Genomic DNA, 14,980 nt, shown 5'->3' with positions numbered 1-14,980 from the left:
GCAATATCTGCACAAACATCGACAGTAACATTAATGTCGTCGCAAATTGCATTCCAACTGGAAGAACAAAAAACATATATGGCATAACAATTGGAGATACAAGAAACGCGCATTTCAGAAATGTGGTCACAAATATCCACATATATGTCATCACAACTGGAAGAGCAGAAGACATATATGGCATGCCAACTGGAATCGCAGGAGATACGCATAACATCCAAGATGGAAGAACAAGAGGAGCGCTTATCATTGCAGGTGGCACAAATGTCTTCGCAGTTAGAAGCACAGGAAGCAAGGGTAACATCAAAGCTGGAAGCGCAGGATGCAAAAATCGCTCAATTTCAGGCAGAAGTCGAAGATTTGAAGGGTCGTATGGAGCAGTTACAACTAAATCGCCCAGCTGTTTCAGCGACTAATCCAAAGGTAAAAACACCATCTTTTGACGGTTCTGTTACTTTCCAGGTGTTTAAGATTCAGTTTGAGAAGACCGCAGCAGTGAACAACTGGAGCGCTGAAGATAAAGTTGCTGCACTATTGAAACGATCTGCAGTGTCATTGAAAGCATCTGCTGCTGAAATCCTACAGACTATTCCTGAGGGCCACCGTGGTGTGATGGTAGCGTGCTCCGCCACCACACCGTATGCCCTGGGTTCACACCCCGGGCAAAGCAACATCAAAATTTTAGAAATAAGGTTTTTCGATTAGAAGAAAATTTTTAAAGCGGGGTCGCCCTCGGCAGTGTTTGGCAAGCGCTCCGGGTGTATTTCTGCCATGAAAAGCTGTCAGTGAAAACTCATCTGCATTTGAGATGCCGTTCGGAGTCGGCATAAAACATGTAGGTCCCGTCCGGCTAATTTGTAGGGAAAATCAAGAGGAGCACGACGTAAATTGGGAGAGAAGCTCGGTCTAAGATCTCTTCGGAGGTTATTGCGCCTTACATTTATTTATTTTATTTTTTTATTCCTGAGGGAGAGCGGAACAACTACGAAGCATTGATGAGCGCTCTAGAGAGGCGATAAAGAAGCGAACACAGGAAGCAGATACACCAAATAGAGTTGCAAACCCGCTACCAAAAAGCAAATGAGACATTGCAGGAGTTTGCTTCAGATACTGAAAGATTGGCTCATCTTGCGAATGCGGGCGCACCCGTGAAATAAACTGAAAGGGTAAAAATCCAGAGCATAAATGGCATAGGAGATGTGGAAACGAAGCGGGCTACATATGCGAATCCAAAACTAACATTTGCTGAAACGGTGTCGCATGCACTGACTCAGGAAACAGCCTCGCTTTTGAGTAAGCCAGCGTACAAAGCTCATCCCGTGGAAGTGGAAAGGCCAGACTGGGTAGTCGCAATTTTGGAAGCATTGAAGGGTACGCAGCAGAAGAATAATGATGCAGTCAAATGCTTTAAGTGTGGAAAGCCAGGACATTTGCGCGTTATTGCAACACCAACCCTAACAGTTCCAACAATGTGGGTGGTCGTAAACGCAGAGAAGAAGGAGTTGAGCAAATCTCCAAGACCACTCAATCGTTAAACTAAATCGAGTCAGCCGCGAGGGGCGACAGCTGGCTCCCGCAATTGAATGCCCCATAATATCTATCTCGCAGATTGGAAGAAGATCGAGCAATCTTACTGCTGGAGGACATGTGGATGGAAAGGAACGTTTATTGACTGTAGATACGGGTGCATCTCATTCCATCATTCGAGCGGATTTAGTCAACAAAAAGATAAGACCATTGCTTGGAGCAAGATTACGTACAGCCACGGGAGAGGACACCCAGGTAATTGGAGAAGTAGAATGTGAAGTAGCAACTGGGATTTATAGTGGCAAATATTGTTGATGAAATCATAATTGCAATGGACTTCTTAATCAACCAAGGCATCAAGATCGATATGCAAAGCAAGACGATGCGATATAAGAACATGGATATGCCACTTAATTTCGGCTACGAGAGGATACAGCAGTAAACGAGTGCTGGTGAAGAGAGTCAGCAAATACCACCAAAATCTGAAGCAGTCATCTGAGCAAAGGTTGGAGGAGACTGTGGGACAAACAAATTGTGGGTTGTCGATGCAGCAAACAAATCAGCACTGAATATACTTATAGGAAAACCCCTGGCTATGACAAAACAAGATGGACGTATTCCGGTAAGAGTTCTCAATGAGTTCAAGTTACCATTCAATTTGACCAAAGGAGCTTTTTTGGGAAGATGCTAAGAGGTTGAAGTAGTTATTAACTGTGAACAGCTCCAGGAACACGTTTCATCTAGTAATACTGATCTTTCAAGACATCACGGTATGGACGCAGGGGCTAGAGGAAGACTATCAGAGTAAGGCAAAACAACTGCTCCTAAAGTACGCGAACATATTTGACCAGGATGGTTCCAAACCAGGCCGCACCAATGTTGTGAAATATCAAATTGACACTGGAGACGCGAGGTCGATACGACAAGCTTCTCGTGGTGTTCCACTGGCGAAACGGGAAGTGAGTCAAATCGTACAAGAAATGAGCGACAGCGGCGTCATCGAACCATCAGCTAGTCCATAGAGTTCACTGGTAGTACTTGTAAAGAAGAAGGATGGAAAAATGATGTTTTGCGTGGACTACCGGAAGTTGAATGATGTTACGAAAAAGGATAGCTATCTGGACTCGCTATCTGGTGCGAAATGGTTTTCCACACTGGACTTGAAAAGCGGCTACTGGCAAGTTGAGGTGAAGGAGGAAGATAAAGAAAAAAAAACAGCCTTCAGTGCCGGTGATGGCCTTTGGCAATTTACAGTGATGCCTTTTGGACTTTGTAATGCACCAGCTACTTTTGAGAGACTCATGGACCAGGTAATGAAAGGTTTACATTGGAAAACATGCTTGATGTACCTGGACGACATCATCGTATTGGGCAAGAATTTTGATGAACATCTTAAGAACTTGAAGGAAGTTTTTCAGAGAATAGCTGGCGCTGGTCTGAAGTAAAGTCACAAAAAGTGTGCGCTGTTTAAAAAAGGAAGTAGATTATTTGGGTCACAAGGTAACGACAGAGGGTATCTGCACTGCAAACGAAAAGATAGAGGCTGTAAAGGCTTGGCCAAGACCACAGAACATACATGAATTGAGAAGTTTCCTTGGGCTGTGCACATATTACCGCCGATTTGTACCAAATTTTTCCAGCGTAGCCCATAGCCTCCATGAGCTTACAAGAAAAAATAAAGCTTTTGAATGGAAGAAGGAGCAAGAAGTGGATTTCCCAACATTGAAGGAGCGGTTGTGCACTGCCCCAATGTTAGCATATCCGATTCCAGGAGCAACATTTATTCTAGGCACAGATGCGAGTGGATATGCTATAAGAGGCGTTTTATCACAACTGGTCGATGGACAGGAGAAGGTAGTTGCATATTACAGCCGTGCATATTACTGCGTTACGCGGAGAGAGCCGTTGGCATTGGTAGAGTGCATTAAACATTTTCACAAATACCTCTACGGCCAGCGATTCCGTGTCAGGACAGATCACGCAGCGTTAAAATGGCTTCTGCAGTTCCGTAATCCGGAAGGACAATTGGCACGGTGGATCGAGCGACTACAAAGCTATGACTTTTCCATAGAACATCGAAAAGGTAGTACCCATGGAAATGCCGATGCAATGTCACGAAGACCATGTAGTTTGGAATGCAAGCACTGTTCAAAGGCCGAAGCTAAAGAAGACATTATAGATGTCCGGCTAATAGCTATAACGTGTACGGATGAATGGGACAAGGAACAACAAAGAAAGTGTCAGCTAGAAGATACAGATCTGTTACATGTTATGCAAGGGCTCGAACGAAACGAAAGACCAAGCAGAGAGGAGATGTCAGCAGAGAGTCCCATTGCCAAGTCATATTGTGCACAGTGGAACAGTTTAGAATTGATATCCGGTTGCTTGCATCGAGTATGGGAGAGTGAGGATGGTCAAAGAAAAAAGAAACTGATAGTTGCTCCCAGAAAGAGGATTCCTGACGTGCTCAGCGAGCTGCATAATGGTCCAAGCGGAGGTCATCTTGGAATCACGAAGACGCTCGAGAAGATTAAACAGAGATTATATTGGGTTGGTTGCCGTCAGTCGGTTACTGAGTGGATTGCAAACTGCGAGGTTTGCAGCAGAGCGAAAGGGCCCAAAACCCGAAGTCATGGCCAGATGAAGCAATATAACTCAACGCGCCATTTGAAAGGATCGCTATGGATGTCGCCGGTCCATTTCCTACTAGCAACGGGGGAAACAAATATGTACTGGTAGTTATGGATTATTTCAGCAAATGGCCAGATGTATACCCAATCCCAAATCAAGAAGCGGAAACAGCAGCAGAAGTGTTTATAAACAATTGGGTTGCAAGGTATGGTGTACCAATGGAGTTACATTCTGACCAAGGCAGGAATTTCGAATCAGCTGTGTTCCAGGAAATGTGTAAATCATTGGGCATTCGAAAAACACGGACAACTGCATTGCATTGCATTGCATTGGAGGAGCACTTAAGGAAAGTAGTAGACAAGTACCATAAAGAGTGGGATACTCGCATACCATTATTCTTGATGGCTTACCGATCAGAAGTGCATGAGACAACGGGCCAAACCCCTGTAAAAGTAATTTTTGGCAATGACCTTAGGCTGCCAGCTGATTTGAAGTTTGGGATAGATGCCAATGCGGAGAGAAATGTCAAGAAATCCACTGGTGATTTGGAAGGAGAGCTAAGAGAAATACATGATCTGATAAGGCAACGAAGAGAGATTATGAGTGACAAGATGAGCGCCAGATACGATAAAGCAATTAATTCGGAAGGTTTTCAGGAAGGAGATTTGGTGCTGTTATACAACCCACAACGTAAAAAAGGTTTGTCCCCGAAATTGCAGTGTAATTGGGAAGGCCCATACAAAGTTGTAAAACGGATCAACGAGGTAGTGTACCGCATACAAACCATCGGTAAACCACGAACCAAAATGAAAGTGGTTCATTTGGAAAGGATTGCAACGTTTAGATCGAAAGATTTGTCTGATCGGGACGATCAGACTTAGGTGGAGGGCAGTGTTACGAATATTAGCAACACTAAGGGGTACTGCCATCTCTAAGCCGATGCTGGGCAGTGACGTGAATTCACATCAATAATTCAATCGTTGTGTCTACACATACACGTACACGCAGCGGAGAGGGAACGCATAGACACATGCAGATATCTTATCTGAGGTGCTCCTAAAGGTATGCAATTGTAATTGCGGAAGTGTCGCTCACACATACAAGCGCATGGGATATGGGAGAAGCTATAAAAATTATACATCTGTAGTTGTAGCTGAGAAATTTATAACTAACTAGTAAGTTCTGGAATTGGAAAAGCCTAGAAATATGCAACAAGGAAATCGGACAGTATAAAAGGGCGGCAACAGTAGAAGCGAGAAATCAGTTTCAGTTGGTTTGGTTACTAAGCAAGCTAGTTGCAAAGTATAAGTGTTATTGTGAAGTACTTTAATAAGGTCATTTTCCATTATTCAATATTGGAGTTATTTATTCAACAGTTTAGCGATACAAACACATGCACATATCTTATCTGAGCTGCTCCCAAAAGTATGCAATTGTAAATGTTGAAGTATCGCTCACAAATACACGCATATGAGAAGCTACATACGTGCATCTGTAGTTATAATTATATGGCAGTAACTAAGTAAATTCTGGAAGCGCCTAGAAGATGCCAGTGTGAAATCACAGAGTATAAAAACACCAGCGGTAGAGGCGCTATATCAGTTTTTGATTAAGCACACAATCTGTCGGGCAATAGTAGAGTTTCATTTAAGCTATCAGTCAGTTTGGTTATTAAGCAAGTTAGTTGGAAAGTATAAGTGTTATTGTGAAGTACTTTAATAAAGGCCATTTTTCCATTATTCAATATTGGAGTTATTTATTCAACAGTATAGCGATACGAACGTTAGCAGAAGATTGCAAATAAGAGGATTTGCCAGTAAATTCGTTACAATTGGTGTCAGAAGAGGAATTGTTGAATAAATTCCGAATATTGCGAATACAACTTGGACATGGCAAAGTTGAGTGAGTAGAGGATCCAGCAACTGAAGAAGGAGTTGGAGAGCCGTGGATTGAATACAACCGGCAATAAGATCGAACTTCAAGCACGGCTACGAGAGGTCATGGAGTCGCAAGGAATTGATGTGGCCGAGTATGGCTTTTATCCTGATGGGGACGAGACAACAACAAAAATTGAAGAGAAGAACGGAAGTCCGAGTCCAGTTGCAAGCAGCGAGAATAATGCGATATTGGCTTTGTTATCACAGATATCGGCAAAAATGGAAACCCAGGAAACACGCATGACAGAAATGTCATCACAAATATCCACAAATATGGCATCCCAACTAGAATCCCAGCGCCAAATGCTTTAAATGTGGAAAGCCAGGGCACATTGCACGTTATTGCAGTACCAATCCTAACAGTTCCAGCAATGCGGGTGGCCGTAAACGCAGAGCTGAAGGAGAGGAGCAAATCTCAAAATCCACTCCATCGTTAAACTAAAACGAGTCAGCCGCAAGGGGCGACAGCTGGCTCCCTCAATTGAATGCCCCATAATCTCTATCTCACAAATTGGAAGAAGGTCAAACAATCTTACTGTCGGAGGACATGTGGATGGAAAGGAACGTTTACTGACTGTAGATACGGGTGCATCTCATTCCATCATTCGAGCGGATTTAGTCAACAAAAAGATAAGACCCTTGCTTGGAGCAAGATTACGTACAGCCACGGGAGAGGACACTCAGGTAATTGGAGAAGTAGAATGTGATGTAGCAATTGGGAACGTCACGGTACTACACAATTTTATAGCGGCAAATATTGTTGATGAAATCATAATTGGAGTGGACTTCTTAATCAACTAAGGCATCAATATCGATATGCAAAGCAAGACGATGCGATATAAGAACATGGATGTGCCACTTAATTTCGGCTACGAGAGAGGCTACAGCAGTAAGCGAGTGCTGGTGGAAAAGAGTCAGCAAATACCACCAAAATCCGAAGCAGTCATCTGGGCAAAGTTTGATGGAGATTGTGGGACAAACAAATTGTGGGTTGTCGAAGCAGCAAACAAATCAGCACTGAACATACTTGTAGGAAAAATCCTGGTTATGACAAAACAAGATGGACGTATTCCGGTAAGAGTACTCAATGAGTTCAAGTCACCACTCAATTTGACCAAAGGAGCTATTTTGGGAAGATGCCAAGAGGCTGAAGTAGTTATTAACTGTGAACAGCTTCAGGAACTCGTTTCATTTAGTAATACTGATCTTTCAAATGACATCACGGCATGGACGCTGGGGATAGAGGAAGCCTATCAGAGTAAGGCAAAATAACTGCTCTTAAAGTAACCGAACATATTTGACCAGGATGGTTCCAAACCCGGCCGCACCAATGTTGTGAAACATCAAATTGACACTGGAGACCCGAGGCCGATACGTCAAGCTCCTCGTAGTGTTCCACTGGCAAAGCGGGAAGTTGTGAGTCAAATCGTACAAGAATTGAGCGACAGCAGCGTCATCGAACCATCAGCTAGTCCATGGAGCTCACCTGTGGTATTTGTGAAGAAGAAGGATGGGAAAATGAGGTTTTGCGTGGACTACCGCAAGTTGAACGACGTCACGAAAAAGGATAGCTACCCATTGCCAAGAATTGACAACACTCTGGACTCGCTCTCTGGTATGAAATGGTTTTCCACATTGGACTTGAAAAGTGGCTACTGGCAAGTGGAGGTGAAGGAGGAAGACAAAGAAAAAACAGCCTTCAGAGTCGGAGATGGTCTTTGGCAATTTTCAGTAATGCCTTTTGGACTTTGTAATGCACCAGCTACTTTTGAGAGACTCGTGGATCAGGTATTGAAAGGACTGCACTGGGAAACATGCTTGGTATACTTCGACGACATCATCGTATTGGGCAACAACTTCGATGAACATCTTAAAAACTTGGAGGAAGTTTTCCAGAGAATAGCTGGCGCTGGTCTGAAACTAAGTCCCAAAAAGTGTGCGCTATTTAAAAAGGAAATAAATTATTTGGGTCACAAAGTAACGACAGAAGGTATCCGTACAGCAAATGAAAAGATAGAGGCAGTAAAGGATTGGCCAAGACCACAGAACTTGCATGAATTAAGAAGTTTCCTTGGGCTGTGCACATATTACCGGCGATTTGTACCAAACTTTTCCTGCGTAGCCCATAACCTTCATGAGCTTACGAGAAAAAATAAAGCTTTTGAATGGAAGAAGGAGCAAGAAGTGGCTTTCCAAACATTGAAAGAGCGTTTGTGCACTGCCCCAATGTTGGCATATGCGATTCCAGGAGCAACCTTTATTCTAGATACAGATGCGAGTGGATATGCTATCGGAGGCGTTTTATCACAACTGTTCGATGGACAGGAGAACGGCATACTACAGCCGTTCGATTGGAAAACCAGAGAGGAACTATTGCGTTACACGGAGAGAGCATTGGTAGAGTGCATTAAACATTTTCACAAATACCTCTACGGCCAGCGATTCCGCGTCAGGACAGATCACGCAACGTTGAAATGGCTTCTGCAGTTCCGTAATCCAGAAGGACAATTGGCACGGTGGATCGAGCGACTACAAAGCTATGACTTTTCCATTGAGCATCGGAAAGGTAGTACCCATGGATATGCCGATGCAATGTCACGAATACCATGTAGTTTGGAATGCAAGCACTGTTCAAAGGCCGAGGCTAAAGAAAACATTATAGATGTCCGGCTAATGACTATAACGTGTGCGGATGAATGGGACAAGGAACAACTAAGGAAGTGTCAGCTAGAAGATACGGATCTGTCACATGTTATGTAAGGGCTCGAACGGAAAAAAAGACCAAATAGAGAGGAGACGTCAGCAGCGAGTCCCATTGCGAAGTCATACTGGGCACAGTGGAACAGTTTAGAATTGATATCCGGTTGCTTGCATCGAGTATCGGAGAGTGAGGATGGTCAATGCAAGAAGAAACTGATAGTTGTTCCCAGAAAGAGGATCCCTGACGTGCTCAGCGAGCTGCATAATGGTTCAAGCGGGGGTCATCTTGGAATCACGAAGACGTTCGAGAAGATTAAACAGAGATTCTATTGGGTTGGTTGCCGTCAGTCGGTCACTGAGTGGATTGCGAACTGCGACGTTTGCAGCAGAGCGAAAGGGCCCAAAACCCGAAGTCATGGCCAGATGAAGCAATATAACTCAGGTGCGCCATTTGAAAGGATCGCCATGGATGTTGCAGGTCCATTTCCTATAAGCAACTGCGGAAACAAATATGTACTGGTGGTTATGGATTACTTCAGCAAATGGCCAGAAGTATACCCAATCCCAAATCAAGAAGCGGAAACAGCAGCAGAAGTGTTTATAAACAATTGGGTTGCAAGGTATGGTGTACCAATTGAGTTACATTCTGACCAAGGCAGGAATTTCGTATCAGCTGTGTTCCGGGAAATGTGTCAACCATTGGGAATTCGAAAAACACGGACAACTGCATTGCATCCTCAGTCCGATGGTATGGTGGAACGATTCAATAGAATATTGGAGGAGCATTTTAGGAAAGTAGTAGACAAGTACCATAAGGAGTGGGATACACCAGGGATGCACCTTAACGTTAAGCTAATCGTTTATCAAAAAATTTCCACCGTTTCCGTTGAAACACTTCGAAATATTATCGATAAAGAAATTATCAAGATAAATTGTATCTCGTTTTTAACCGAAACGAAAAGCTTTCGTTAACGTTAAAAACGTTAACGAAAACGTGATACTTTATGTTTGAATTGTGCTGGCAATGCTATAGCCATGGTGAAGCCGTAAGGTGGCAACAACGAGCGCACATACACACACAAACTCTATGTAATTTGTTTGTGTAATTCGTTGGTGGTAATGTCAAAAATGCTCTGAGAAATGTTCGTACTGTCAAAATTCATGAGAAAAGTTGCAATCAGCTTGGATAATGCTTTCACCTTTAATGACTCCGCCATCAATCAGCCTTGCCAGCATAGTTTGAAATTAATAATCAACATAAACGATTTGATTTCGTTTTGATATGGCAGAAAACGAAACGAAATCATTTCGTTAATTTGACGATCTTAACGTTAATAAACGAAACGAAATGACTTCGTTTCGTTTATTAACGTTGGTTATCGTAACGAAATGATATCGTTTCGTTGGTTAAGCATGCCTGGGATACACATATATCAATTATTTTTGTTGCCGAAGCCAAGACGCGTAGTTTGACCACGCTGTTGTAGCCTTGAATATGGTGTAGGTTATATGTTGACACAACCCGATATCTTTTATCCTTGCGACATACAAATAATGATAAGGACATTGGCGTAGGCCTGACGATGTAAATTGGTTTTTGATGATCTTAACCTCCGGCACTAGGATCCACATATGGTACGATAGGGCAACCCTTTCGGCATTTGGCTTTGGGCTGTCCTTGTGCATGTGGCTTGCTGAATTTGTTTTTTTTTTGCGAATGATCCCTTTATATATAAGACATCATATAAAATCGTTTCTAATATGGTCGGGCTAGTATTTTAACGGTGCTGGTTACCGAAACCGAAGAAGAGGCAGAAGTGACAAAACTTTTTATATTAAGCGTGCTTTGCACACAGAGTATATTAACTTTGATTGGATAACGGTTGGTTGTACAGGTATAAAGGAATCGGGATAGATATAGACTTCCATATATCAAAATCATCAGTATCGAGAAAAAATTTGATCGAGCCATGTCCGTCCGTCCGTCTGTCCGTTAACACGATAACTTAAGAAAATATGGAGATATCTTCACCAAATTTGGTACACGAGCTTATCTGGACCGAATAGATTGGTATTGAAAATGAACGAATTCGGATGATAACCATGCCCACTTTTTATATATATAACATTTTGGAAAACACAAAAAAACTGACTATTTAGTAAAAAATACACCTAGAATGTTGAAATTTAACGTGTGGACTGATATTGAGAGTCTCAATAAAAATTTTAAAAAATTTTTTAACATGTGCGTGGCACCGCCCACTTGTGATAAAATCAATTTTACAAATATTATTAATCAAAAATCGTTAAGCTATCTTAACAAAATTCGGCAAAGATGTTGCCTTTACTATAAGAAATGGTTTCAAGAAAAATTTACGAAATCGGTTAAGGACCACGCCCACTTTTATATAAAAGATTTTTAAGGGTCGTGGACGAATAAAATAAACAATATGTTTGCAAAAAAAGCTTTTTATCAATGGTATTTCATTTCCCAAGTGGATTTATAACAATAAATAGGAAAAACTTACAATTTAAAAAAATGGGCGTGGCACCGCCCATTTTATGACTGAGCAATTTTCTATGTTTCGGGAGCCATAGGTCCAAGAAAAACTAACGGATCGTAATAAAATTGGATACACAAATTTTACCTATAGCAGGAAATATTTCTAGAAAAATTGAAGGGATCGGTTAAAGACCACAACCACTTTTATATAAAAGATTTTTAAAAGGGTCGTGGACGAAAATAATAAGTTATATCTTAGCGAAAAAGAGCTTTGTATCAATAGAATTTTACTTTCTAAATTTAATTATAACAAATTTTTGAAAATGGGTGCGGCACTGCCCCCTTTATGACTAAGAAATCTTCTATGTTTCGGGAGCCACAGTTCGAAGAAAAATTAACATATTGTAACGAAATTGTGTACACATATTTTCCTTATAGAAGAACATATTTCTAGTAAAAATGGAATGGATCGGTTAAAGATCACGCCCACTTTTATATAAAAGAAGTTAAAAGGTCCGTAGACTAGAGTAATAAGCTATAACTTAGCAAAAAGTAGTTCTGAATCAATGATATTTCACTTATCCAGTTTTACTGTAAGCGGAAATGTGGAGACATTTTTTTTAAATTGGCGGTGCCACATGTTATGTAGAAAAGTAATTTTTCTGAAATGAAATGTACAATTAAAGTTCACGCTGAGTATATAATGTTCGGTTACACCCGAACTTAGACACCATTACTTGTTGTTTGTTAATACCGTCAAATCAATTTTGAAATAGAAAAGTCTTTCGGGACTGGATGCCTTAATAAAAGTTCTTCGTTTATTCTTTGTTATATGTGTCACCCGCTCAAACAGCTGTTGCATTCTTGCGTATTTTTAATCAAAATATAAAAAAAAACTGCAGGAAAGCAACATTTATACAAAAGAGAAACCATTCAAGTCATTGTGAATGGTGACTGAGAGTGATATCTTCTGCATAAACGACAAAATTCCAAAGTGATTGGATCACCTGATTCGTATTTGACTATCGCTGTCTCATTCTGTATCTCTTTCTATCACCCGCTGAAGATAGGCGCCGCCATATTGAACAGCCTGTCAAAACGCTGAAAAGTAGCCATATTGAACAGCCTGTCAGACAGTTGACAGATAAGATAACACACTTTGTCATCATTCACAATAATTCAAGTAAAATTTTGCAAATTTCCATGAATTGGCGCTATTTATTGTAAAAATTTGATACAAAATCAAATTTTTTTATAACGCACAGCTGCTGTAACCAAAACACTTAAACGTTAAAGATATAAACGATGTGTAGCCTACAGACAGAGGAGAATTATCTAGCATCCATGGCATTTGCACTACCAACAGACGAAATACCACCAGCGCAAACCACACTTTTTGATATAAGTTGGCAAGATGTTCTCATACCACTGGTAGCAGAGTTCCTTAGTCTCAAAGATTTATTCAACTTACGTTGCTGTTCACAAACTGCCAAACGTTTTGTAGAATCTGCATTTGAGCTACGCAAAGACATTAATCTTGCTTGGAATAATAGTCGTAATGTTGAATTGGCATTCGCTGTACTTGGAAAGTGTTGCCGTCGCGTCGAGAGTCTGCATTTAGCATGTTGCCATTGGTTAACTGATGATTATTTGTTGCCTATTTTAGCTGAAAAAACACGGTTACGTGTAGTGAATTTAAATGGATGCGTCAATATAACACCATTAGCGCTGCAGCCGATTATTTTTGAGTGTAAAGAATTACGTGTTTTAAAGCTGGGCAAATGCCAATGGCTAACGACGGGTGCAGTGGATGCGTTAACTTTGCGTCACAGCAATTTAGTAGAATTTGATATATCGCATTGCACTGCAATTGAGGAACGTTTTCTCATGATATTTTTCCAAAAATTGAACAAAATAAATGATTTATCACTAGCCAACACACAAAGTGTAACTAATCAAGTGTTAATACAAATTGCCAATTGTTGCCGCGGTTTGGAGCATATCAATTTGGTTGGCTGCGCAGCTATTTCGGATTATGGTATATAGTAAGTTAATGATTTGTGTTACTGCAAAAAATTTTATTTCGTTTTTATGCACGAAAAAGTGAAACTTCTTAGGAAAGCCTGATATGCTACAATAGCGCGATTTCAACCAACATTATACACATTTCGTCAGTACCGCGAGCTGCTCCGTCGCGGACATATGTAGGTTGATTCTTCACAACCTTATACATTGAGCGCTAGGGTAGATATATGCTGATGATATCACTGCAGATTATCTTCTTTTTCTTATAGCGGTCCCCCCAAAAACTTTTATGAGATCTTAATGTGATAAGGGGCGTGCCCCTCCATTTTGGAGTTTTATCGATGTTAAAAGTCCTATGCAAAAAGCACTATTGAGGAGCTTGACTGACCACCTTGGGAACGATTTAATATGAACATTCTAGCCCATCATGCCCTCAAGCCCTAGTTCCGTGAGGAAATTGGGTTCGCCAGAGCCTTGCCTGCTAAGTATGTGCATCAAACCTTCATTTGTATAATACGCTGGGTATGGACGGTTGACAGTAGCGATAAGGTTGCTCCCCGAAGGCTTTGGGGAGTGTTATTGATGTGATGGTCCTTTGCCGGATACAGATCCGGTACGCTCCGGTACCACAGCACCATTAAGGTGCTAGCCCGACCATCTCGGGAACGATTTATGTGGCCACATTAAACCTTCAGGTCATCCCCTCCCTCCCCACCCCCAAGTTCCATGAGGAGCTTGGGGTCGCCAGAACCTCGTTTGTTAGTGAAACAGGAGTCGCCGCGGATAGGTGAGGTTGACAATTGGGTTTGGAGAAGATATATATTGCGCTGGCAACCTGAAGTGTTGCGCTACACACCCCTTGAATCTGGTATTTTAGTCGCCTCTTACGACAGGCATACCTACCGCGGGTATATTCCGGCCCCCTTACCCGCTGGGGAAGCTGTGATGCTATAATGCTTTGTATTGCGTTTATCAACCCTTTGTTGATGGCGATTTTCCGGATATTTATCTGGTATGTTTTGGAAAAAAGTAACATTAAGATACTAGCTCGACCATCTGAGGAAGAATTTGATATGCCCACATAGAACCTTCTAGGACCTCTGATTCGAGGCAGCAGTAAGCAACAATCATGCGATTGAAGCCGTTAACTCGGCCTTCCAGCCCTTGAGAGCTTGTGTGTCTATTCTCTCTCCCAGGGAGGCGCGCGTCCCTACGGCACAACTTTGATCTGTATACTATAATAGGTTAAATCCTTACTTATCTAGGATCAACACCGATATAAGCAATTATTGTCCTGCCTGTAATGTGTCTCCACATGACACCAACCATTGTTCTAGTTGATGTCAATCTACTACAAGAGTAAGAAAACAATAGAGGCATATTTCATCTACCTTACAGCTGCCGTTCGGAGTTCGCATAGAACATGAAATTCCCGTTGTTGTTGTTGTTGTTGTAGCAATTAAAATTAGTCGTTGTTTATGCGATTAGTACCTTTTTAAACGGCTTTATTTAGCTTGACTTGACAGGCAGGTCGTTGTGAACGACTTTTGTAATAGAAATTTAAGTAACTTCCCGATAAGCTACAAGCTTGAAACTGGTAATATAGTTCAGAACCCGATGACAATGCAATAATAAGAAAAAAATCGCCACTAGGTTG

The 14,980-nt window shown here is 41.6% G+C and overlaps 1 protein-coding gene across 4 annotated transcripts in view; it reads left to right on the top strand.

Annotated features, from left to right (window-relative positions):
• The first annotated feature begins 12,413 nt into the window (after positions 1–12,413).
• The window catches only part of LOC137241075 (KIF-binding protein-like), a 45,744-nt gene continuing 43,177 nt past the window's right edge, over positions 12,414–14,980 (top strand). Inside the window, exon 1 of one of the 4 annotated variants that reach the window (XM_067768267.1) lies at positions 12,414–13,343. In XM_067768267.1, the coding sequence (XP_067624368.1) occupies positions 12,604–13,343 (740 nt within the window). In that variant the 5' untranslated portion in view covers positions 12,414–12,603. The remainder of the gene's footprint in view (positions 13,344–14,980) is intronic. The other 3 variants (XM_067768270.1, XM_067768268.1, XM_067768269.1) reach the window with 3 other exon arrangements.

Source organism: Eurosta solidaginis, chromosome 2 (assembly GCF_040869045.1).
Source record: "Eurosta solidaginis isolate ZX-2024a chromosome 2, ASM4086904v1, whole genome shotgun sequence".
Lineage (NCBI taxonomy): Eukaryota > Metazoa > Arthropoda > Insecta > Diptera > Tephritidae > Eurosta > Eurosta solidaginis.
The sequence above is the reverse complement of the archived record's forward strand: the minus strand, read 5'-3'. Positions and strand labels throughout refer to the sequence as shown.